This window comes from Mytilus galloprovincialis, chromosome 4 (genome assembly GCF_965363235.1).
Source record: "Mytilus galloprovincialis chromosome 4, xbMytGall1.hap1.1, whole genome shotgun sequence".
Classification (NCBI taxonomy): Eukaryota; Metazoa; Mollusca; class Bivalvia; order Mytilida; family Mytilidae; genus Mytilus; species Mytilus galloprovincialis.
This window is the reverse complement of record NC_134841.1, coordinates 87,082,090-87,107,336: the sequence shown is the minus strand read 5'-3', so window position 1 is coordinate 87,107,336 and position 25,247 is coordinate 87,082,090. Positions and strand designations below refer to the sequence as shown.

The window sequence follows — 25,247 nt, the reverse complement described above, 5'->3', positions numbered from 1 at the left end:
CCCCCAATTTAAGATAGACTCTTGAATTTTAAGAGTCAATATAGGATGAACGGATCATATAAACCGGAGGGAAAATATGAAACAAGCCCGAACGAAAAAATATAAACAAGTATAAATTGAAAACTACGTTCAAACCTATGATTGCGTTGGATAAAAATCGCAATTTTTATACTTTAGATGCAAAAATATTTCGTTGTAGAAGGGTCTAAATACAGCCCAAACAACATTTTCCAAAAGACCAAAAAAGGGGAAAAGTATATTTAAACAAAACGCATTTGACTAACCGGTCGAACAACTGATGTTCTTTAACCCTGCTGACTGCCACTGGCGATTGCCAAATAAAATTGACCACAAAATGTAACAAAATGGATCTTAATATAAATTTAATACTAAACAGAAAACAATAAACTTGTGGCCAAGATGTTATGCCACAAACATAAGGTGTCAATATTTTTTTTGTACACCAGATCCGGATTTCGACAATAAATGTCTCTTCAGTGATGTTAGGGATCGAAACGGTATTTGGAAGGCCATATAATTTACCCTCAATTTAAGATAGACTCTTGAATTTTAAGAGTCAATATATTTTAAGGGTCGTATATATTATATATTTATATAAATTGATAATACATATTTTGTCATTTAAATTACTTAAAAAACTTTATTTGTTTTGTATAGAAGAAGCGTGTTGCCAATTTTCTACAATTGTATATGCAGTTTCCGGTTTCAGGATAGGAAACCCCAAAAATCTTTCATATAGGATATTGTAAAAGTAGAGTAACTTTAATTCTTGTTTAAGAATATGTGTAAAGTTTGTAGAATGGTGTCAAGCCGTTTTCTAGGATACAAAACAATAACGCAATGAGACCAACAACGGCAAAGACCATGGTTTGGTATGGAAAACACCCCAAAATCACTCGCATGATAAAAACAAAGAAATCAAAGTAGCTTGATCATTACTTTATATCATGCACACAAATCAGGGCAAATATAACCAAAACACTGGACTCCAAGGCAAATTCCAAAATGGGAAGTGCGTAAAAATTGACAGAATCAAACACTATCAACCAACAGAACAAGTGAAAAACAACTTCATGGTTTGAGACATTATATTTCCGAATAAAAAGGGTAAAATCTGATATTATAACTATCATAACCTCCTATTTAAATGACAATTGTTTATAGTTCCGTTGTATTGACATTTGTAATTTAAGTTATAAGCAACAAAATTATGCATAATAGGCTAATGTGACGATAATTTGGAGCGAGCTGCCAAAGTTAAAAAAAAAAAAAAATACTGAACTACGAGGAAACTTCTAAACGAAAAGTCACTTAAGCAAATGGCAAAATCGAAAGCGCAAATACATCAAACGAAGGTGTAACAACTGTCGTATACCTGAATTGTACAGGCAGTTTCTTATGTAGAAAATATTGGATCAAACCTGGTTTTATAGCTACACAAACCTCTCATTTGTCGCATACAATTCCAATATATTGACAACAATGTGGGAACAAAACAAACAGACATAATAAGTAAAAATGTCAAAAAATGGGGTACAACAGTCAATATATAATCTTAATCACTATAAAAACAAACAAATATGTTAACAAAGAAAACAACAAAAGAGCATATAGACAAAGCACGTCAGTATAAACGAAAGATAAGTTTTAAAAAATACTTTAGCTCAATAACACAACGACGTGATGTATAAGTACCGAACCACGTCAGATGGATATTTCAAAAAATGAACTAAACAGTAAAAGTAATAACTTACAAAGACAAAGATTTTTTTCTCACTAAAACCGTGTAAACAATCAGACATAGAACACAACTAACTAAGCAATTCAAACACACATGTAATAATTTAATATTATAAAGATGCTATTAAAAAAGTGTGTAACTAGTAATTACTCTTCATAAATGCCAAGACCAAACTTTTATGGAATTCTGTTAAAATGTTTAGAATTAACAAAGTATAAAGGAAGACATCAATAAGACGACAAAAGTTATTCTTATACAGTAGTACTTAGCAACAACATGTTCAATATGTGTTGTTTCATATTAGCTGTCAACGAATGAATGAAATTCAACTCTCAATTGTTTTTTTTTATTAGGGAAACAATGCTTTTCGTGCCTCGACAAAACATTTGTCGATACATGTATTATGTTTTATACTAGGCAATTTTACTATGATCGAGAACATCAAGTCAAAGTTAACCTTTGTTTTCACTCTTAAATTGTATGAGTTCAAATTTTCGTATTTGAATGCACATATGGTAAATATGAAATGTCACGTGGCTTGATACAACGCGTTTAAATTCTTCCATGAACAAGACATCAAGAGTAAAGCTGAGTTTTTTAATTAGATAATAAAGTTAGAATGATGATTATCAAATACTCTGTAACTTAAGTAACGTATTGAAAGGGCATCTTGTTGTCAAATAGCAGTTCTATATAAGTTTAAAATTCCTTTAAATCTCACCTTTATGGCCAGTTTGTCTTGTATAATCCTTTAAATCTCACCTTTATGGCCAGTTTGTCTTGTATAATCCTTTAAATCTCACCTTTATGTCCAGTTTGTCTTGTATAATCCTTTAAATCTCACCTTTATGTCCAGTTTGTCTTGTATAATCCTTTAAATCTCACCTTTATGTCCAGTTTGTCTTGTATAATCCTTTAAATCTCACCTTTATGTCCAGTTTGTCTTGTATAATCCTTTAAATCTCACCTTTATGTCCAGTTTGTCTTGTATAATCCTTTAAATCTCACCTTTATGTCCAGTTTGTCTTGTATAATCCTTTAAATCTCACCTTTATGGCCAGTTTGTCTTGTATAATCCTTTAAATCTCACCTTTATGGCCAGTTTGTCTTGTATAATCCTTTAAATCTCACCTTTATGGCCAGTTTGTCTTGTATAATCCTTTAAATCTCACCTTTATGTCCAGTTTGTCTTGTATAATCCTTTAAATCTCACCTTTATGGCCAGTTTGTCTTGTATAATCAATTGGCGTGTTTCCGTCAATGTCAATTGAGTTTGGTTTTACCCCTAACCTCAGTAGTAACGAAACACAGTCCTGATGGCCCATAGCAGCAGCCCAATGTAGAGGCGTTCTGTGAATTTCATTTAAAATCATTATTCTTTGGATTAAACACTTTGACTACATCCTTATATTTCAATTAGTCAAGGAGCAAATATCTTAATCATATATAAGGTTACCTACAACAGCGATCTCCTGTTTACGATATTGCTATTTCGGTAAATTTGGGATGTCTCTATACATATAAAATTGAGAATGGAGATATGTTTGCTTGATAAAACGTTTTTGGATTAACAAAAAATACTATAAAGTAATCGATGATACAACAAGGACGGACTGTAATCCCTATTATTGTAAATGTATGTCTTTATGACTATAAGGTATGATATTTTAACAATACAGATATGTCTATATTTTTCAGATGGATGATATGATAGATTTTGCAATGACGTTCTGGATATCAACGAACTTAATAGTTTTGTTATTCACAAATGTATACAGCAGGGATAAAGATTTTATAAACTGGTCAATACTTTTACAAAATTTGTCAAACTTTAAGAAATTCACTGCAGTTGCATTGTTTTCCTTCGTTGTGTTTTTGTAATATAGGTTTTTGGCATTGCACGCTATCGAGTCCTCCTATATTTTGTATATCGTTGCTGCGATTAATTTTCTGCGAAGTACAACACTGGAAATTAGAGGCATTGACAGAAAAATTTCATTTCGACAAGTTATATGATTTCAGTTTGCTCTCAGTTTTAGTACGTGTCTTTTAGATTGAACGTTGACTTTTCAGTGCTTTCACTGTGCTTAACTTTGGTTGTTTGTTAGTTGATGCACTGATTGGGATTGGAAGAGACAGGATTGAGATCTTAATATACACACACTATTTAATTTGTCTTTACAATAAATCTTTTTTCCTAAAAAAAAATCGACGGGAACTCGGATTGATTCCATTTATCTAAACAAAAAACTCACACCAACAAATTAAGAAATGTCTCTTTAAATTTAAAACCATGATGACTTTAAATTCAATAATCTTATAGTTTTGAAAATAGTTTTTACTTTTAATAACTTTCCGGATTCCTTTGTGAAATTTAAAAAGAAAATTGATTTTCGTTTCTGTAATTTTTGAAAAGAAAATAACATTGTAAAATTCTTTAGGTATTATTGATTTTATTACATGGGAATGAAATCTAACCTATCATCTGGATCTTCGGGTTCGATGCTAATATTTTCAACATCTGACAGCAGTTTTATGACTTCAACGTTCCCAGCAGCTGCTGCATAATGTAATGCGCACTTTCCTGAAAAGTCCTTATAATTAACAAGTGTAGCACCGGTAATGTCTTGTAGAATAATCCGACAACATTCACTACTGCCATTCTGGTGAATAGAAAAATAAAAGATATTTTTTTTTCAAAATTTCAAAGGAAACAAAGAACATTCCTTTAGTACGTTGTTCTCACTATTAAATCTTACCTGGGTCGAGCGCGGTACAGTTAACACAACTTAATCACTCTGCTTCAAAATTATTAAAAGATATTCCCGCTTTAGGATTTTCCTCTCTGCACAAAAGACACGTATGCGCTATAATTAAATTCGAATATGACTACCATTTTTTTCATTATTTACATCAAAATTGTATTACTTTGAAGTGTGAAACTATTTCTTCATTTCTGAGCAGTTCAAAGTAAACAAGCATCATCCATCCGCCATTCATTTTCACTGCAGTGTTGGCGAGTACATTGATACTTCGTGCAAAAAGTTACAGCTACTCATGGGATCACTCAATGTAGATAGTTATACCGTGTTCACAATGTGAAATCTGCTCATAGTGTGAAAATGGCATAAAAGAGGGACGAAAGATACCAAAGGGACAGTCAAACTCATAAATCCAAAACAACTGACAACGCCATGGCTAAAAACGGAAAAGACAAACAAACAACAGCACACACGACACAACAAAGAATATACAACACGAACCCCACCAAAAAACTAGGGGTGATCTCAGGTGCTCTGGAAGGGTAAGTAGATCCTGCTCCACATGTGGCATCCTTCGTGTTGCTTATGTGATAACAAATCCGGTAAACAGTCTAATTCGGTAGGTCACATTCATGAAAGGGAAGGGGATTGTAGTTACGACGTAAGGAACATGTCCGATATCATTTGTGAAACGGTTATTCCATAACGGTCAACCAACTCGTGATGGCGTCCGTAAAATTTACGAAGGAATGATTTCAACTTCACCATTTGGAACTCTTGGTTTAATAGCTTCCTTGTGAGCAGCAACCCTCTATCAAGAAAATCATGATAGGACATCCAAGCACGGGAATATCGTATCAATTGGGAGATATATAGCCCGTATGCAGGTGCTGCTGGAATGTTGCTACTTAGAAATGGAAAGTTCACAATTGGAAAGCTAAAATCATCTCTTTTGTCGTAAAGTTTTGTTTTCAACCGACCCTCAGTGTCAATTTCTAGATGTAAGTCAAGATATGAGGCCGACTTAACTGTATCTGTAGTATCCTTTATCTCTAGCTCGATTGGATAGATGCGTTTCACATAGTCACCTAATTTGGAATTATTTGAAAGAACATCATCTATATATATCTATAACATACAACTGTTTAAGGTGTTTTGCCTATGATCTGGCTTCTGTTATTTCAATGACGCAAGACAACACCATTTGTCACTTAATCTCACGTTAACTTCCTTTATGACCAAATTCAGAAAGCGAAACATTTAACCCTTGTTCGCCCAACCTAAGTTCACCCTAACGATGGGTAACTCTAACCCGAGTTCACCTTTGATTTAGTCGTTTCCTCTACCTACATCTTACCCAGCGAACACATTTTTGTAAAACATGAATTGAGACGGTATAATCTTAACGGGGTATAAATAGTTACCAAAGGTATCAGGCTTACAATTTGATACCCCAGACCGGCGTTTCGTCTACATAATAATCACCAGTGACTCCCAGATCAAAATAGTTAGAAAGCCAAACAAGTATGGAGTTGAAGAGCATTGAGGATTCAAAATTCCAAAAAATATAAGACTTTCAAACGAATTAAAATTTCAAGTTCAACTTCTTTGGGTTTTTTTTCTTCGTGGTAATCCACCAAAATTCATGTAATAATTCATCAGTTTTGATAGTTTTTTTTCTCTGATGATTGATAACTTTTGATTTGGTCAGTTTTTATAGACTTCCCTGTTTGAATTTGCCTTTGAGTTCGGTATTACTTATTTAAATTTGTTTTCCACTATGTACGGTTTTAGTAGGTAAGGAATGGGAAATTAATTGACTTCAGAAAGTAATTTTTACCCAAGACATAGTTAACATGATTTTCTTGATCATTGAACATGAAATCGAATGTGCCTGTACCAAGCAAGTCTACAGCGCTCTATTGGTATTCGTTATTATTGAAATGTGTCTGTGTTTTATTAGTTTCACAAGTCTACAACTGGTAAAATTGATTGTGTGTCTTAAATTATTTGAAACACCTGTTATCTTATTGTTCTATAGAAAACACTATTTTCTTCTATTTACCTGTGCAGCCCAATGAAGCGGTGTTTTGCCGTCCACATCCTGAACCGAAATATCAGCACCATGATCAAGAAGTAACTGAACGTGTTGTGGTCTATTATGAAAGCACGACCACTGAACTGCAGTCATTCTCTGCCATGGAAAAAAAGTGATAGCTGAAAATCTTACATCAATCCAAAGAAGAATTTAAAGCAATATAGAAATTTGTTACTTCGAAAAAGCATAAATCACAAACACATACCCGTTTTAAGAAATAGAATGATATAACACTGTTTACACTTCATACGTGAACAGGAGCGTGTATTCAATGATATACTATTAAACACAATTTCATGAAATGATTTCATGGAACATAAACAAAAATGTTCAAGTACCTCTTAGAATGAAATTCAAAACAGTGTGGCTGTGGCCATTGATTGACACATTAAATTCATCCATTGACTGGGACAATTTACGTGAACGTTTGTCTGTAACGACCACTGTTCACGACGTACCTACGATAGACATTTAAACTGTGGGGTCACCAAAGGTTTCTTAACGCCTTTAATTATAAAATAATTCGAAAAATTAATCAGGAATAACCGTTATTTTTTGATTTATATAATTGATATAAATCAAAACATCGTGTTATTTCTGATTAATTTTTCGAATTACTTTATTAAGGTGTTGAGAACCTTTGGTGACCCCATAGTTTAAGTGTCTTTAAAAAGTACATAGTGAGCAGTGGTCGTTACATACAAACGTTCACCTAAATTGTCCCAGTCAATGGATGAATTTAATGTGTCAATCAATGGCCACAGCCACACTGTTTTGAATTTCATTCTATTATTGAGCATGATAAGCTTTTCTGTGTAAGACATATAATTATAAGCTATCCTAGTTTTTGTTTAAAATGTCATTATATAATAAAGAAAATGGTTTTCAGGCATCAGTTTAAAGTTTTTTTCAATAATTCGTTTACTTATTCAGGCGGTGATAACCTTCGGGACTAACACTTCACCAGGAGTGTTCAGATTTAAAAAAAAAAAAAAACACCAGTAATAAAGATATGATAAAACCTACGTGACTACCACATCATCTTCAGTATTATTAAAGTAATTGAAATATGGAATACGGGAAGACATCGACCAGCACTGATGTTAATACTGTAAAAATTAACCTATACTATACCAACGTACAGTGAAAACGTGTAGTCATAAACAAACCCAAATACATGTACCTGAGCGTTAATAATAGTTTCTCTAGATAAAACAATTTACTCAATAAAACACATGACATATCATGTGCATATCTTTGTTTTCAAAATAAACACAGAAAGACGACTATGAATTAGACCAAGTCTATTTGTGACATTAGTTATCAAAGGTATGATGCTTATAATGTAATACGCCAGACGCGCGTTTTGACTAAATTGCACTCATCAGTGACGCTCAGATCAAAATAGTTAAAAAGCCAAACAAGTACAAAGTTGAAGAGCATTGAGAACCCAAAATTCCAAATGGTTGTACCAAATACGGCTATTGTAATGTATGCCTTGGATAAGAAAATCTTTAGTTTTTCATACTTTTGTAAACAGGAAATTTATTAAAATGAACATATAATTGATATTCATGTGAACACCGAAGTGCTGACTAAAAAACTGTTGATACCCTCATAGACGAAACGTCAACCAGCAGAAGAGACGAATTTCATGCTATTACCTTAGTTTGATTTCTCTTTATTGGTATATTTAAAATTATCTTTCCGAACTTCAATAACCTATGACTACGTAACCTTGTATTTTTAAACAATTAAAACCGAGTATCAATTATATAGTCATTATTATAATTTTCCTTTTACAAAACGTTGAATTTTTCGAAAAACTAAGAATTTTCTTATCCCAGGAATAGATTACCTTCGACGTATTTGGCACAACTTTTAGAAACTTTGGGTCCCCAATGCTCTCCAACTTTGTACTTGTTTTGCTTTATAACTATTTTGATCTGAGCGTCACTGGTGAGTCTTATGTAGTCGAAACGCGCGTCTGGCGTATCAAATTTAAATCCTGGTACCTTTGATAACTATTGATCATAGTCGATGAAAATCCAAACGTAAAGCATGATATATATTGTCATCAACGATACCAGGCTTATAATTTAGTTCGAAAGATTTTCTTTTGGTTCTTTTGGTCTGTACCAGACTTTTCAGTGACACTTAAAAAGAAGTCAAATATATAGTCACGGCATTACCTTTATATTAAATGAGATAATTATAGTATGTCAAATATGAAATGTTTAGAATTTGGTCTTACTTTACGTTTGAACTCAATTCCATGATATAAATGGCATTTCAATGCAAGGAACATTTTAACAACTTTTTAAACAAATTAGTTCTATAAATCCTTAAAATCACCCAACAAGTTGTATGCGCTTTGTAAGTAAATGGACTTGCATGTTAAAAAATATATATAGGCAAAATCATCATGTTATTTTGCATATTTATTCTAAAAGTGTATAATTTTTATTTAATCGGTTCATCGGTTAAAAAATGTAAACCCATACCTTTAAATTCATTTAACACATTGGTCGTTTAAAATAATTGTGCCTGAAATTTACACTAGGAAAGATTCATGTGTGTGCATCTTATCAAACTATAATCATTTAAGGATTCGACATAACTAAAGTTTTAGACAAATTTTGACAAGTTTGAGTGTTAATAAATAAATGTTAAGTAGGATATGCTTAACTAATCCAAAATGCTACTAAATAAAGCTAGGTATAAATAGGGATAAAGACATTCTTTCTATGCACAAAACCATTAAGAAACTTGTAGTATTGTGTTTAAATTGTCGCCTACATTAAACAAAGTATGGCGCTAAAGAACAGTTCTTTTTCATAGAAACATGTAATATTGCTGGAAGTGTTTATGTACATCATTCAGACTCTTCAATAATCAAATTCACCACTTAAAAAAAATGGAAAAAATACCAAAGGGGGAATCAAAATATCGTCTTATGATATATACTTCACAGTCGGAAATAAAGCGACAAAAAGTCAAACATCAATTAAACAAAAACTTCACTGAAAACTAAATAGGGAGCACTATAAATATCTAGAGGTGAAATTTGGTGCTCCGAAAGGTTAAACTATTCTTGCACTTCTAGAATTTCTTACTCAAAGATACATAATCGGTTCCTTTTTATTTTTGGTTCCGAGAGCATAACTAATTTAAAGGAATAGGACACAACTCTTTATTGATATATATTTCAACTAATTACTTTCACACTGAGAATGATCAAATGTTTATACGTATTTCGTTTTTTATTGTTCGATGCATAAGGGACGACATCAAAAGTTCAATGTAGGATAAAAAACTTAATTCACATAGTTTTTTCACTGACCCCCACACCCCCCCTCTTAACTTAATTTGGGAAAAATTGATTTACCAATAGGAATATATGTAAAAATCGATTTTAGATATACAAAACTTGCAGAATTTTAACCCCCCCCCACCCCCAAACTATTTGATTTAAGTTTTTTATCCTACATCGATCTTTTGATGTCGTCCCTAAGCATTTCTTCATTTAGCGTTAGTACAAACACCCAATTAGGTATCAATTTCACCTGTTAATTAAATAATGTGTAACTGACCTCATTGTCTGAGTAATTCACAGCGTCATGTGACAAATTTTTCAAAAGAGCAGCAACAATTCTGCAATGAGAGATCAAAGACAAATAAAATATAAAAATTATAACAATCAGTATGTAGCTTGAATCTATGTTTATGATGTAACTTCCTGTATGCATTAATAATAAAATACCTTGTTGTATGGTGTCATCAAGTTCATTTTTGAATGACGTTCAGAAACTATCAAAGTCAATAGAAGCTTTCAAGCTCTGTTGTTACACAGGTTGGTTGTATACTCTTCTTTCATTTAAAAATAATTAAAGTACATGTACGATTCATTATAGTACATTATTTCTATTGGCTAACAGCGATCTCGCGTCATTCTGAAATTAACCTTCATTTCAAAATGAAATATAACATTCATGGTTACGAGCTTCCACAATAAAATGCACAGGTAAATAAATGAAAAATTTGATAGAAAATTCAAATCGTGTTTTCATAATCCTAGCAAAATAACAGAACTGTAAATAACTGTCATACGAGTTGGAGGTTAAGTTAGCTATAAAACCAGGCTAAACCCATCATTTCCTGTGGCAAAAAAAGTATAAATAACAAATATACCGAGCTCCTTAGACAATTCAAAACGAAAAGTCCTTTATTAAATTAAAAAAAATATAAAAAAAACCCAAACACATCAAAGAAATGGAAAAAAGCGCATACTAAATCATGATTTACACACATCGTTGTCAATATAATGCAATTTTATACGACTGTCATACAAGTGAAAGGTTTAGCTAGCTATTAATCCACCATTTTCTACATAAGAAAAATGTCTGTATCAAGTCAGTAATTGTCCAATCGTTTTATGTGTTTGAGCTTTCGATTTTGCCATTTGATTAGAGTCTTTCCGTTTTGACCTTTCAGTTTTTTTGTAATTTGACTTTTCACCTATGCTCTGGCTTCTGTCATATTAAATGACGTAAGAACACGACAATTGTCACTCTAACAACAACTGCAAATCTCTTCCTTTATGATCAAATTCAGAAAGCGAAGCAATTAGATCTAGTTCACCCAACTTAAATCCACAAAAACGATGGGATCTATCATTTTATCATATTTTATTAGATGCCAGATGTTATACTTTATTAAATCACTTTGAATATTTGATCGTTTTAATTTATAGTCTATTATTTCTTTACTTGTCAAAGTATGTTGAGTTGTTATGTTTAAGAAACCTAGATGTCGTTCAAGGAAACAAATGAAAGACAACTAATCATAATGGCGCCGACATATTGACCATTTGACCTACGCAGTTGCTTTTTGTTTTTGAAAAACACAAATGTCCTTGGTACACTGTTGGTGACAACACATTTAAACTTTTGGGTTAATTTGGATTCGCATTTCTGTCTTTTTCATTCATACAGAAGATCAGGAAACCAATTATTTCTTACACAGCATGATTCTCTTATTGAAGGTGTTAATCATTTCCACGGCAAATATGTTCCTTGTTATACTTTATGAAATTTCTTAGATCATTCATTCATTTCATTGGACACGCGGAATTTGTTAACTTTCACTTACCTTTCATACGCCCGCCAACCTATAGCAACATGGGATTATAGCTGCAGCAGGTGTTAATACCTAACATTAACACCCGACCCTGAACAAATAACACCCGATGTGACCAAAGTTTACCGATTATTATTTCTACATCACTTCTGTCCTAGTAACCTGTCTTAATTTCAAATTATGACTTCATAATATATGTCCAAAAAGTTCACTAATAAAAAGATTACACGAAGCTGTAAAATTCAGATTAGAAATAATTGCCTTGTACGGTTATGTCCTTACATGAAAAATATATTTTGTATTTTTTAGATAAAGTAAAGGATATTGGGTATCAATCCATGACATAAAATCAGTACATACACAACTTAGTAAAACTGCATGTAAAGGTGGACCAAAAAAAGGCGGAAAATACCGACTAGATATTGAAAAAATAAATAAATCAAAAACAGTAAATAAAAAAGTTAGACTGAGATACACGAACCCTACTAAAGTCCTAGATGATCATATGTAATAATTTACTTTTTCACAATAAAATCGCAAGTGATCCAATCTTATTTAGACATATGCAAAGCTTACTTTTCCTCTTATTTTTTATCATGTGGTTTCTGAGCTGTATAAAAGGCTTATTTTCTTCACCTGTTAATGTTCCGTCAAACTGAGTATAGGTACCAAAGAACAGAAGAAAAAAATCCATATATAGTTTTACTCCATATTTAAGGCAAATACATTCCTTCCTTGTATTTCTATTCATATACATACCTTGTTACTTCTATTGATATTGATATCTTGCATCTATGATAATACCTCTGTATTGTATCGTTATTTATATTCGCAGTTTGTGTCTTTATTATTATATTCGCGAATTGCATCATTATGTGTATTCCGTTATTGTACCTGCATGTAGTAGTGTTCCTATCTTTATTTTTTTCCCTGTCTTGTATATATTTATTAGCATCCCTACCTAGTATTGTTTAAACTATATGTAACAAAAATATCGACCTCCGACGAAAAATTCAAAACGGAAAGTCCCTAATCAAATGGCAAAATCTAAGGCTCAAATACTTTAAACGAATGGATAAAAACTCATATATTCCTGACTTAGTACACGCATTTCTATTTATAAAATAATGAATTAAACCTTTTTTCAACCTGGTTACAATCAAGTATGCATGCATTCTCCTACCTTGTATCCTTATTATACGTAGAGGCATGCAAAGGTAATCGTCCTGATTTGTCTGAAACATTCTGTTTAGCACCCTTACGAAGTAGGTAAACTACTCCCTCGTACCATCCCTTTAAATAAACATATAACACACTGTTATAATTTGTTGCCTATACGATTAAATTCATAATCACGTAAATAAAATTTGGAAACAACTAAGTCACGACAATGTTTTACATTAGCACGAGTAGTTATTAGACAAAATTCATGTCTATCATTATCTGGAGCCAACCTGTTTATATTTTCATAAATATATAATGTCCTTCCGTTAATTCATAATTTTTATTCTATTTTGGCACGATATGTCATTAAAACATCATATATTCAATAGCTGAGATTACAGTACATGCTCATTCTCAATCGGAAGCGGCTTAGCGAAAAGAACGACCAAGCATCTGCTGCTAGCGACTTACATTCTCCTGCTGGAGAATTAGAGATACTTATAATTCTTTGTCCAACTATTATGAAAGTTGAAAAAAACACCACGAAATTCTTTGATCGTGCAGACATATAAATACATCTGTAACACTGATTTGATTCCAAACGATACAGAATCGCATTTTTAAAAAGTCCATGAACTTTTATAATCTTTCCTTTTGCTTACTTGTGTTAAAAAGGAAAGTATGACATTTACTAAGTCCTTGTAATGTATTGCAATATCTTAAATTTTTAAAAAATACCTGATAAGCAGCCACAGCCAAACCAGTTCTCCCTTTACTGTCTTGTGCATTGATGTTAGCTCCCATTTTAACCAGTCGTTTCACTGCCGGGAGTTGCTGCATCATTATAGCATGAGCTAAAGGTTTGTAACCTGTATTACAGAAAAATATCGTTACATTTTATTTCATCAGTCCCACAGAACTATGTTGACATATTCAAACTGTTGGTGCCTTTACAGATATTTTCCATGCAAGGCCATTAGAATTCAATTAAAAAACGAAAATTTGTAGAAATGTTATGTTTCATAAATCAAAGTTCTGAAGAACTGAACATCGGATGACCGCAAGTTCTAGTGGATGGTCACATGCACTTGTTTCAGAAAAAAATCGTATCTCTCTACCTCAAAATTAGGTTAAGGTACAAGGATTTATTTCTTTTCTGAGACAAGTTCCTGTGTTTCACAAAATTATGATACACATTTTTTGGGGAATTTTGGGTCCTAAATGCTCTTCAACTTTGTACTTGTTTGGCTTCATAACTATTTTGATCTGATCGTCACTGGTGAGTCTTATGTAGACGAAAACGCGCGTCTGACGTATTTAATTATATTGGTACCTTTGATAGCAATTGACCCAATGCCTTGTAAGTTGTTTATTTTAGACTTTTTGATAATTTGGATATACTTTTTAGTGTTTTATGAATCTGAGTGAAATCGGTGAACATGAATTTGACAGCCAATGCCTTTTCAAGTGTATACACAGTAATGCTTATTACGTTCACAACATGCATTTACTGCATATTCGGGCCAATAATATCCAAAAAATATATTTTAACATGTATTGCATTGATCACTAGACCGACACGCTGAAATGGATTTTATATGCTAGCTCATATGGACTATCATAGCAACACTCGTTATCCTAAATAAACATATTATATTCTGCGGTTCTAACTCACGACTCGAGGGTTTAGTATAGAACTAGATCGCATTATCAACTAGACGACAATGTAAAGAAACAAATGTTAGTTTCTTTTCCTTAATTTGTTAAATCCAGTTTTTTTTTATACTAGTAATCATTTTTGTAAACATTTATTCTCTTTGACACTCAATTATTCTTGTTCCCCCCTTTTTAAAGTAATATTATTCTCTTTTATGTAAAACCCAATTCAAGACCTCACATATATTGTTTACAGAGTGCTGTTGGTAAATTGACCGTATTATCTAATCTAAGTTACCTACTGAAACGTGATTTACATATATACATTTAATTTAGCATTTTATGCTTTCATAAATACGCATGTTCCTATTTTTGTTGTCGCTAGTTATTTGTGTAACTTCTAATTAGGAGTTTTTGTATAGAAAGCTGTCATTTCCGGCTGATGAGTTCCGGATAACTAGCTCTTTAGGCGGCGACAAATCGGTTTTGATGATTTTTTTTGATGATTTCATATCTTCATTATCTTCTTAATCTCGAGATATATTTTGCCTTTATCCCTATAACCCAATCTCATCTGCACTGCCACTGGAGGTACACAAAATTGAATAATGGCAAAAAAAAAGTAAAGAAAGAGAAAATTAGGTCACTAAATAAAGAAGAGGGAAAAATTCATGTAAAGAAAAAAAAGAACAATTTTTTTAAATGAATATGGTCTTGAAAATGAAGACCCCTTGACAAAACCCTCTTAAATTGACATTCAATAATTACTAGCTCTCTATTTTATATTCCAATTGAACTTTCCTTCAGATATATGCCTTTGTGATATCCATTAGTAATTAAGACTATGCATATTCCAAACTTTTAACTCTAATGACCACCCTATGCGTCGATGAAATTCATGATTGAATAGTTTTAATTATCCTTCGAATCATTAAACTTGATTAACAACTTCCATTAACTTATTATTATTTGTTAGAAGCTCGCTGACAATTTGTCGTACTTTTCAAAACTTGGCCACAGATGTATAAGGGGTTATTGTTGTCGCCTGGCGTTTTATTCTCTCACCTGTCTAGTTTCAGCTCAAACATCTTTTATAATTTGCATTATGAAAAATTATGATACAGACTTTTATTAAAATTTTCAATAAAAGTTTAAAACTAAGGTTCCATTTCCTCAATTATTGTTGGCATACAGCGGTTCTGTACATTCTGGTTTCTTTGCTTTTGTTGTTTCCAAGTTTTTTAAATCATTTTACTCTGTGTTTGGTGATAAATCATGAACAGCGCTTCAAGCTAAGAACATACGAACATTACCAGAGTATTTGCGATGTTTTATTTGCATAACTGAAGCCTCGCAACTACGTCGTGTCATTCTTCAACGTTTTAAAGTCTTTTAACAATCAATAATTCTTATATCATTTGCATATCTATAAATACTTGAATTGGATTGGTCAATTAGAATTTTTCTCTTGGTTTACACTTCGATAAACCATGTTTCCGAAACTACTTTCGTAATCTATTTATGCGCGATAGTACATATTCTTGCAGGAATACTGGGATTTTCAAAAGATTACAAAACAATTGCATAACAGTTGTTTCTATTCTAATGCATACATAAAAAAAAGAAATAAAATAAATGCACCAAAGTGTAATGTATGAAAATAAAATTTAATAAAATTCCGCGAAATTTCATGAAGGATTTGGCGAATTTACGTCATGGCAAAATACGACGTCATACGAATGAATATTTTCAAGGGAAAGATTATTTCGTTACGTGTACGCTTCAAATTCGTAAAACATTTAATTAAAATGAAGTTTTTCAGTTGGAAAGCAAGTCCTTCGATACGTCCGTTGTCGTCAAGCTTTATCAGCAACAATAGCAGGGGGAATTAATTAGGTGGCGCTACAGTCGTCCATAACGTCAAAAAGTCCGCCAAATCAATCGGCTAAAAGATTGACGTTTAAAGTATTTTTTGCAACTTGTCATGCTTTTATCACAATCAAATTTTAAAATTTGTAGGTTTTGTGACCAATATAATTTCTTTACGACATACAAACATTACAAAAAATAGCTTGTTATTGCTATTCCTTTATCCTGTCCGTTCTAAAAAAAATAGCCATCTTTTTTATTCGCCAAAAAAATCGATTTTTCCCAATTTGACGTTTGCGTATCCAAATACAGAAAAGAACGGTGATAATCTTAAATGAAACCGGGAAACCTATTTCAAATTTGTACACTGTTTTGAAGCCATCATTTTTTACTTTTATACATCAATTTTAGTGACCACCAGCCATGTCAATTTTTATCTGGTTTTAGCTACGTTTCTACTTCAAAACAGTAAAGTTTAGCTTCTTTTCATTGTACCTGTTTCAAAGTGCTCTAAAATACTGATTTTATTAAAGACATGAATGAAATTTTGATTAAAAGTTGTGGATTTTCACAATGCCATTCGATACTTGTATTTTTAAGTAACTAAAACCCCTTTTGATCCCCTACACAAATTGACGGTGACATTGTTTTCTTTTTTCAACATACGTCATGTAACGTTTATAACAAAATATGTGTCAGGGTCATGTGCATAGTAAAAATCACATTGGAAAAGTGAAACAACAAACAAAGATCTTCTTTATTGCGTTTAAAGCTAAACGTCTTGGAAAATTCTGACAGATCTGACAAATTATTGATAGCCTACTGCATGGATGGACAAAAGCACAAATATAGCAATAGAAAATGCATTGCAAAGAAAATTCTGTAGGAAAAAAACATATGAAAAAAGAAAATGAAGGTCAGTTAATAAAATCTTGCTTATATTATTATCTCTTTACTTAGTAAGCTATATTCAGGGCCATTCTGATAATAAGAGCAAAAACTAGCTTATCAAGCCAAGTCAGCCAAACAAGAAGTTTATTCATAGAGATGTGTTCTTACAAAATTGAATTTATTCAAATGGCAAATTCTTGTCAAATTTAAGCATCTTTGATCATTATTGAAGTTAAATGCACAAAATTTGTCCTACCAGTTTCATTTCATTGCCTATTACTAGTATTCAGGTAAAGTATATATACACAATACTTTGTTTATAAATATGTAATTATTTACAGAAGCTGATACAGCAACCTGTTCAAGAGAAGAAGCCCCATTTTTTTCCAAAAAGTTTACTTTCATAATCTATAAAATACCCTGAGAAATAAGACAAAGGGCTACTGTGCAAGCTAATCTAATAGTTTAATTTTACAATAATAATGATTCTGAAATTCAAAATTGTGTCACTTTCACTTATAATTTAAAGCATGTTTTTTTTTTTTACAGAATTTCTGTCAATATTTTTGATATAAAACTTATAAATCCCTTTTTTGAATTTTACTGTTCAACTAAGAAACATAGGCTTGAGTTTGAAGAAATTTGTTGTGACTCTTGGTCACACTTTATAGAATATAAAATATATATGATCAGTACTATTTATTTAATAATTATATCAATTTTCAGAAAGATTATTTAAATTGTATAAACTATGTTTTATTGCATTGAATATAATCAGAAGTGTTTAAAAAAATTCTGCTAGGAATGATTCCACATATAAAAATTACATGTAGTATATTTCATCCACCAGATCTAATTTCTTTCAATATAGCTAGGTTTTTAATTTTACATGTAGGTGTCATTATCCACATTTCTGAATTGTTTTTTTTTTAACTGCAGTAATATTTTGTCTTTTTTAAAATATTTACATTTAGTCCTTCTCTGAAAAATAGGGGGAAGTATCTCTTCTTTATATTATCATAACATAGTTATAAATCGAGTTTCGTTTATTTTATTTTTAATTTTTGTAATGTAAACTCCTTGTTTAATTTTTATGCATTTTGCTTGTTTTTTTTTTTTTTTTATGGCATGGTGATATTAAGGGGAGATAACCACTTGCATAAATCGGCATAAAAACCACCGCTTCGGTTTGAAATCAATTTGACGTTTGCGTATCCAACATTCTATTGCCAAAATATTCATATCGAGTGTTTGTCTTAATGAGATGCTTTATTAAATTCAAATTCAGCCCATCATTTTTAGTTTCCTCGTAAATATTTAGATTTTTCGTTCAGGAGACTTGACAATTTTCACCCAAACTCCAAGTTTGCAGATAAAATAAAGAATAAAGGACTTTGATTTGATGTGTGAGCTTTGACGAGAATAAACTATGGATACTCAAGATTAGTTAGGTCAATAAGTTTTTATTACGACAATAGTATTCAGTGAGTTAAAATGAGGTTTGTCTGATCCGTTTTTTTACTGAATTTTCACGGTCACGTGACTCTATTGTTGCTGATAAACTTGGGGTCAAACCGTGACCTGCTTTCCAACTGTTTGAGGTAGGTGCTATTTCATTTTAGATTCTGTTGCATTTATTAGACATTTATTGTTTTTAGAAAGTCAAGATGGCGGCGCACTCATTAGTTACAAAATGCCATTGTGCTTTTGATGGTAAATATTATAGAAGCCATCAAACAAATAACGTTAAATTAATAATCGTGTATGTTTGGCTGAAGAATTATAAGGATTAAACACATTTTTTCTAGAGGTTATTGATGTGCAAACCGGGTCTCTTACTCACAAACTTGACATAAAAAAAAGACTTTTATTTAGTTTGTGAGTTAATCGCCCCGGTTTACACATCAATAACCTCTAGAAAAATGTGTTTAATCCTATAATAAATAACAACTTTGACTGATTTTTACCACAAAAAAGAAGTTAGTGACGTTTGACGTCTTTTGATTACAAAATAATCCCAAATTTGACTGATTTTACCACATAAAAGAAGTTTGACATCCAATGATGATTTTTTTGCAGTTTTTACGTCTGTTCTATACAAAAGTTTACTTATTCAAGGATTTCCATTCACTATATGGCAATTATTAGCGTACGAAATAATGTTGTCAGCTAAACATGTACTTTGTATTCAATCTTGAACAAAAGATTGTGACATATCCCATTTACCGTTCCTTGACTATTAACACTCTTGTATAGTCGTGTTATAGAAAATGCAGATTATTGTTTTTGTATGATGGTAGTGTCAACAATTCTTTGGCCATTGATAATCTACTTGAATTAATTTATAGTGTACCTGTGGTAGAACTCAAGGCCTTCAATCATCAAATAATTCTGTGGTTTTTTTTTTATTTTCATTTGAAACATTACCATTGTTAGAACATATTTGTAACATACCATCACCGTCATCTTGTTCAAGTACCCCTGGGTCACTCTTGACAACATGAACCAGTAATTCTATATTTCCCTGCGCAGCAGCCTTATGTGCAAGACATCTTTCTGCATCAATATCACATTCAGACGACCCATCTGAAAGAAAATGTTTAGACGTTAAATTTAATTAAGAAATAAGTCTTTCATGTCATACTCTATGCCCATTTCAACATGGGTAGGTATTATATTTTACGCTGAGCATTAGCTAGTATAGTGGGTTAGCATTTTAAAACGCAGTGAATAATACCACTCAGACAGTAAAAGGAAAAAGAAATGATAGCGGGCTTCCAAAGGAAAAAGAGAGGATAGTGGTTTTTCGAAAGAAAAACAGACATATTTTTTAGTTCAATGATGACAATGGTTTTGGAGATTGGATGTTAAGACAGCATACTTAGATTCGACATCTTCAGAAATGAAACAAATCAAAATTTTATTCTGACTTTTAGATTGCAAGATACATCTGAAATTATTCACACAATTTGTATCTGAAAAACAACCAAACCTTTACCCTCTGTAGATTGTTTGCTTCGGTTTTGGGGTATACTTCCCTTTTTATGCACAAATTTTGCCGAAATTAATCAGAATTTTTTCGCCTTTCATTTGCATTTATGATTTGATTAGGATTTTCATATCACAGGCATAGATAACCTTAGCCGTATTTGGCATAACCTTTTTTGGAATTTTGGGTCATCAATGCTTTGTACTTGTTTGGCTTCCTAACTATATGATCTTCGATCTGAGCGTCACTAATGAGTCTTATGTAGACGAAACGTGTGTGTGGCGTATCAAATTATAAGCCTGGTACCTTTGATAATTAATTAAATGAGAAGATCATTCATATTATGTTGTCCGAATCTCAAAGTACACACAGAAAGATGGGATAATTTGAAAATTAATTAAGATTGAAAACACGTTTTACAATGACCATCTTCATAAAAATAAAAAGAAGGGAAATCAGTTTATTTACTTCATTTAAAATTAGTATGAACAACGCATAAAACAAAAGGCTATAACATGTGTATCTCTCATATGTGGGTATTTTTTTTGGTGCTTAGAATAAATGAAATATGCGATATATAATCAAGATTGTCTTCGAAAGCAAGTTGTAAGACTGAATAGCATTTTTATATTGTAGAATTTGAAAACAAATCTGTCTAGCATTTCAATTTCGACTCGTTAATATTCCATTCAATAGGGTTTCGTCATCCTTCTCCGTGTAGAACATCTGACTTAAACAAATGCAGAGTGAAATGGCAATACAGTTCTTTCGGAAACTTAGTATTACAAATACATCATTATCATTAACAAAAAAGATAAAATGCATAAGGATCTATGTACAAAATTATATAGTTACTTTTCACCCCGAAACAATTCTAATTTACCTGCCATTATTAACTACATCCGTTAGTTTAAATAAATAAACGTGTAGCTAGGTTCAGTAATTATAAACGATATAAATTAGACGAGGGTCGGTCAGCTGATCTTTCTTGTATTTATATTTGAATCATTTAACAATTGTTCATTATTCTATAAGTCGTAAAGATGTCCCGATATTGTGTTACTCCACTCAATACACACAAGTATGTTCATATCTATTCAATTAGTCAGGATTTGTATTTACATCTAGGACATGTTAGACTTCAAGGCGTACAAGAGCCTCCTTTATCGTGAAATTGAACTTTTTTTTTAAATTAGATTTTTTTAATTTGAAAACGGAACAAGGACAATGATATCATGACAAGAAATGAAATAACCCTTACCATTGTTTCTAGTTTTTGTGAAGTTTAAAAATCCGTAAATAGCGCATGACAATATATTTAAATATCAGAATTACAATAATCATTAAGAGACTTATGATTTTGTGAATGGAGGGAGAGAGGGAAAGAGATTAAAAATCTCTGCCTCATTGTCGGATTTGTCTGCTTACAATATATATGCCTAAATTAATTGTACTTGCACTTATGGAGTTTGGGTTTTGTTTCAAAATAACATTTACCATACCCGCCCGCCAGTCCGTTCGTCCAACAAATACTTCAATCGCACTTTTTCTCACACAATGCTGATGTCCTCACTGAATAATGCAAAGCCTAATTACTTTGATGATCGTATCTTTTCAACAGAGCTTTACATAAAAAGTTTACTAAATACAGTTCGGCCTGTCTCATATCGTTTCTTACGTCTAGACTTTTATAAAAGGGTCGGCTTAGAAGTAGAATTTTTACGACAAATAAGACGATTTTTTTTTCATACTGAACCTGCCATTTCTTTGTAGCAACATTCAAGTAGCATATATTTCAAGCTTAGAATAATAAGCAATGGCATAATTTCCTTATCATGGTTTTCTTCATTGAGAGTTGGTACTTATATAGAGAAGTGTTTAAACCAAGGCTTCATAAAGGTATAATAAGAGTCATACATATTATAAAGAATAAAGGAATCAATAATGATTTGGTGATACGGTTGTATGATTATACTTCTTGTAGTTCGAATCTCGTCCTCATTCCCTCATCTTCATATAATGTAACTTATTGCCGGATAAATTCAACATGAACGACTTAACAGAAGTCACTTGCTAATAAAGATGTAGAACTCTTCGGGTGCTCATCTGATTTTAAGAAGGTCTCGTGATGCTCAATTTTAAGTGTTTTTTTTAGTGTATTACGTTCTTTTATTTTTAAATTTAACAGCGTTTTTGTCTGTCAGTTTTCACTTTTATTTTTACAAAGTTCTGCTTTGATATCCTTTCACGTTTTAATACTAGGTGAAATATAGAAACTAGGGCAATAGATTTTTCTTTTGCAATAAGTTTATTATTTTCTATAATCTAAATGGACTAACATCAAAGTATAATATATTAACATCATGAAAATAGAACTAAGGGAAAACATTAACTTATAGATGTCACGAACATTTCCAAGAACATATGCCATGCCAAAGACGTGGATATGTTCAAACGTATTCCAATGAGAATAATCAATAAACTAACTTCAACTAAGAGATTAAAGTAAAGTGCAGCAGGAAAATATTAGAAAAAAATATATTGAAATTAGCTATTGATTCAAGAAAGACAAAGCTAGTAAAGAAGAACATTAAGGAAGAATGTCATTTAAAACACGAGATGTAGTTTGATTGTCCATGAGAGATTTGGCCACAGACCAAAGGACAAAGATGAGAGAATTAGCCACAGACCAAAGGACAAAGATGAGAGAATTAGCCACAGACCAAAGGACAAAGATGTAAACAATTACAAGTCTTTAAATATGGTCATCTTCCTGAACATACATGTAATATTTGCCACTGGATGTAGAGCAAACAATAAGCAAGAATGAAAAACACACACATTTATGCATTACTAAGTTAATAAAATACCCAAAAGAGTAAAATAATATATAAGACTATATGTCTTTTGTTGTTTTGTCGTTGTTTTGCTTGTTTGGCCTATAGCTGCTTACATCTACGTTACTAGTTTTTCTTTTCTGGTACTGATTGCTGTATAATACTAGATACCATCAGAGGCGGATTTAGGGGGGGGGCAGGGGGCCCTTGCCCGCCCCCCCCTTTTTGGGAAAAAAATTGGTTGCTGATATAGGGAATCACTGAAGCTTGACTGGAGCGCACCCCCTCTTAGGCAGTCAGTGGGCCTCCACTTATGAAATGATTTCTAGATCCGCCACTGACCATACCACATCTTTTTTTAATATAACGGGTTATGGATGACGGTCCGTATGTTCTATCTTTTATTATTATCATGTAATACAGAATATTACAACTTCTTACATGAAACGAGGACTGATGATTTCTATAGTAATTAGTATATAAATCCTTACGAAGACAATGCAGTATTTTACTATTAGGATGTCAATTACTCGATTAAATGTTTTTGATCTCATTTCTAGTCTATTATCAAACTATAACTGCAGTTTTTCCATTACAAAAGGTTTACGAAGACAAATTTTATATAGTCTTACCAGCAAGCTACGTATTAACAACACACATGCGTGTACTGATTTATATTCCAACACACTGATTTCCATATTTAATCAATTCAAAATCACTTTTCACTTGCCATTCACGTAAACAAACAGTTCAAAGGATTGAATTTTCATGGCAGAATCAAGATAGAAATGAGTGACAGTTATTATAGCACTATAAAATAAAGATTACCAAGGGCAGCAAATAGCAATAATATCAACAAATAAAAGAGATTAGCAAATAAATAATCTTAATCTTACCCGTATCATGTTCTACGGAATCCGACGGGAAGTCCATGAGTTTTCATGACATCGTGGTACTGTGACAGGTAAAATTAATCAATATCAGATATAAACAGATTCCAGGTAATTATAACCGTAAACATTATACCTCCATATCGACGATTATTCATAGATTTTTATCAGGTTTTTGTTTATAGTACGATGCTAATGTATGAATGTTTTGTCAGAAAGACACACATAATATCCATAAAAAGTTTTCCTCCACCAAATTCCACAACACAAATGGAAAAAAATCATTCACAAATGCATCATCCCTTCGTAAATTTTACGGACGCCATCACGAGTTGGTTGACCGTTATGGAATATAATATTCACAAATGATATCGGATATGTTCCTAACGTCGTAACAACAATCCCCTTCCCTTTCATGAATGTGACCTACCGAATTAGACTATTTACCGGAATTGTTATCACATAAGCAACACGACGGGTGCCATATGTGGAGCAGGATCTGCTTACCCTTCCGGAGCACCAGAGATCACCCCTAGTTTTTGGTGGGGTTCTTGTTGTTTATTCTTTAGTTTTCTATGTTGTGTCATGTGTACTATTGTTTGTCTGTTTGTCTTTTTCATTTTTAGCCATGGCGTTGTCAGTTTATTTTAGATTTATGAGTTATATGTCCCTTTGGTATCTTTCGTCCCTCTTTTAGTAAATAATGTCATGTTCTAAAAAACATGTGATTTGTTTTGTCTTGTTTTTTTTTTTTTTTTTTTTGTATTCCAGATTGAATATTTGATTTAATGATATCCAAAAAGTACCAACTGTGATTACCATTACACAACTGATGAAAATAGCCAAAGGGTACAGGAATTTTTGGTATAATAAAATACCACCGAAAAAAAAAAATGCCAAACGATACAGGAATGTCCTAGCTGTATAAGACAAGAAAACCAATATCTTCATATTAACCGATTAAAAAAAAAAAATCATAAATCTGAGACAGAACAGTAATGATTGATTATGCAGAACAGTAATATAACTATTATCATAAACTAAAAACTCACTTAGTCAATATGAACTTACAGTACAGGAGTAAATATTGTCATAACTGATAATGAATGTTGAATATTTTTCTCTTTTCTATTTCAACAAAGTAAAATTCTAAATAAAAACCTTTCATATAGATTTTAAATATCCATGGA

General features: G+C 31.9%; 1 protein-coding gene across 1 annotated transcript in view; it reads right to left on the bottom strand.

The window, feature by feature from the left end:
• LOC143073278 (uncharacterized) overlaps positions 1 to 24,127 on the bottom strand; it is a 39,615-nt gene extending 15,488 nt beyond the window's left edge. Inside the window, exons 1-8 of the mRNA XM_076248689.1 lie at positions 24,064 to 24,127; positions 19,796 to 19,927; positions 13,664 to 13,794; positions 12,945 to 13,054; positions 10,216 to 10,276; positions 6,590 to 6,718; positions 4,241 to 4,425; positions 2,976 to 3,112 (exon numbers count right to left, since the gene is read on the bottom strand). Of these exons, the coding sequence (XP_076104804.1) occupies positions 2,976 to 3,112; positions 4,241 to 4,425; positions 6,590 to 6,718; positions 10,216 to 10,276; positions 12,945 to 13,054; positions 13,664 to 13,794; positions 19,796 to 19,927; positions 24,064 to 24,100 (922 nt within the window). The 5' untranslated portion in view covers positions 24,101 to 24,127. The remainder of the gene's footprint in view (positions 1 to 2,975; positions 3,113 to 4,240; positions 4,426 to 6,589; positions 6,719 to 10,215; positions 10,277 to 12,944; positions 13,055 to 13,663; positions 13,795 to 19,795; positions 19,928 to 24,063) is intronic.
• Between the last annotated feature and the right edge of the window lie 1,120 nt (positions 24,128 to 25,247).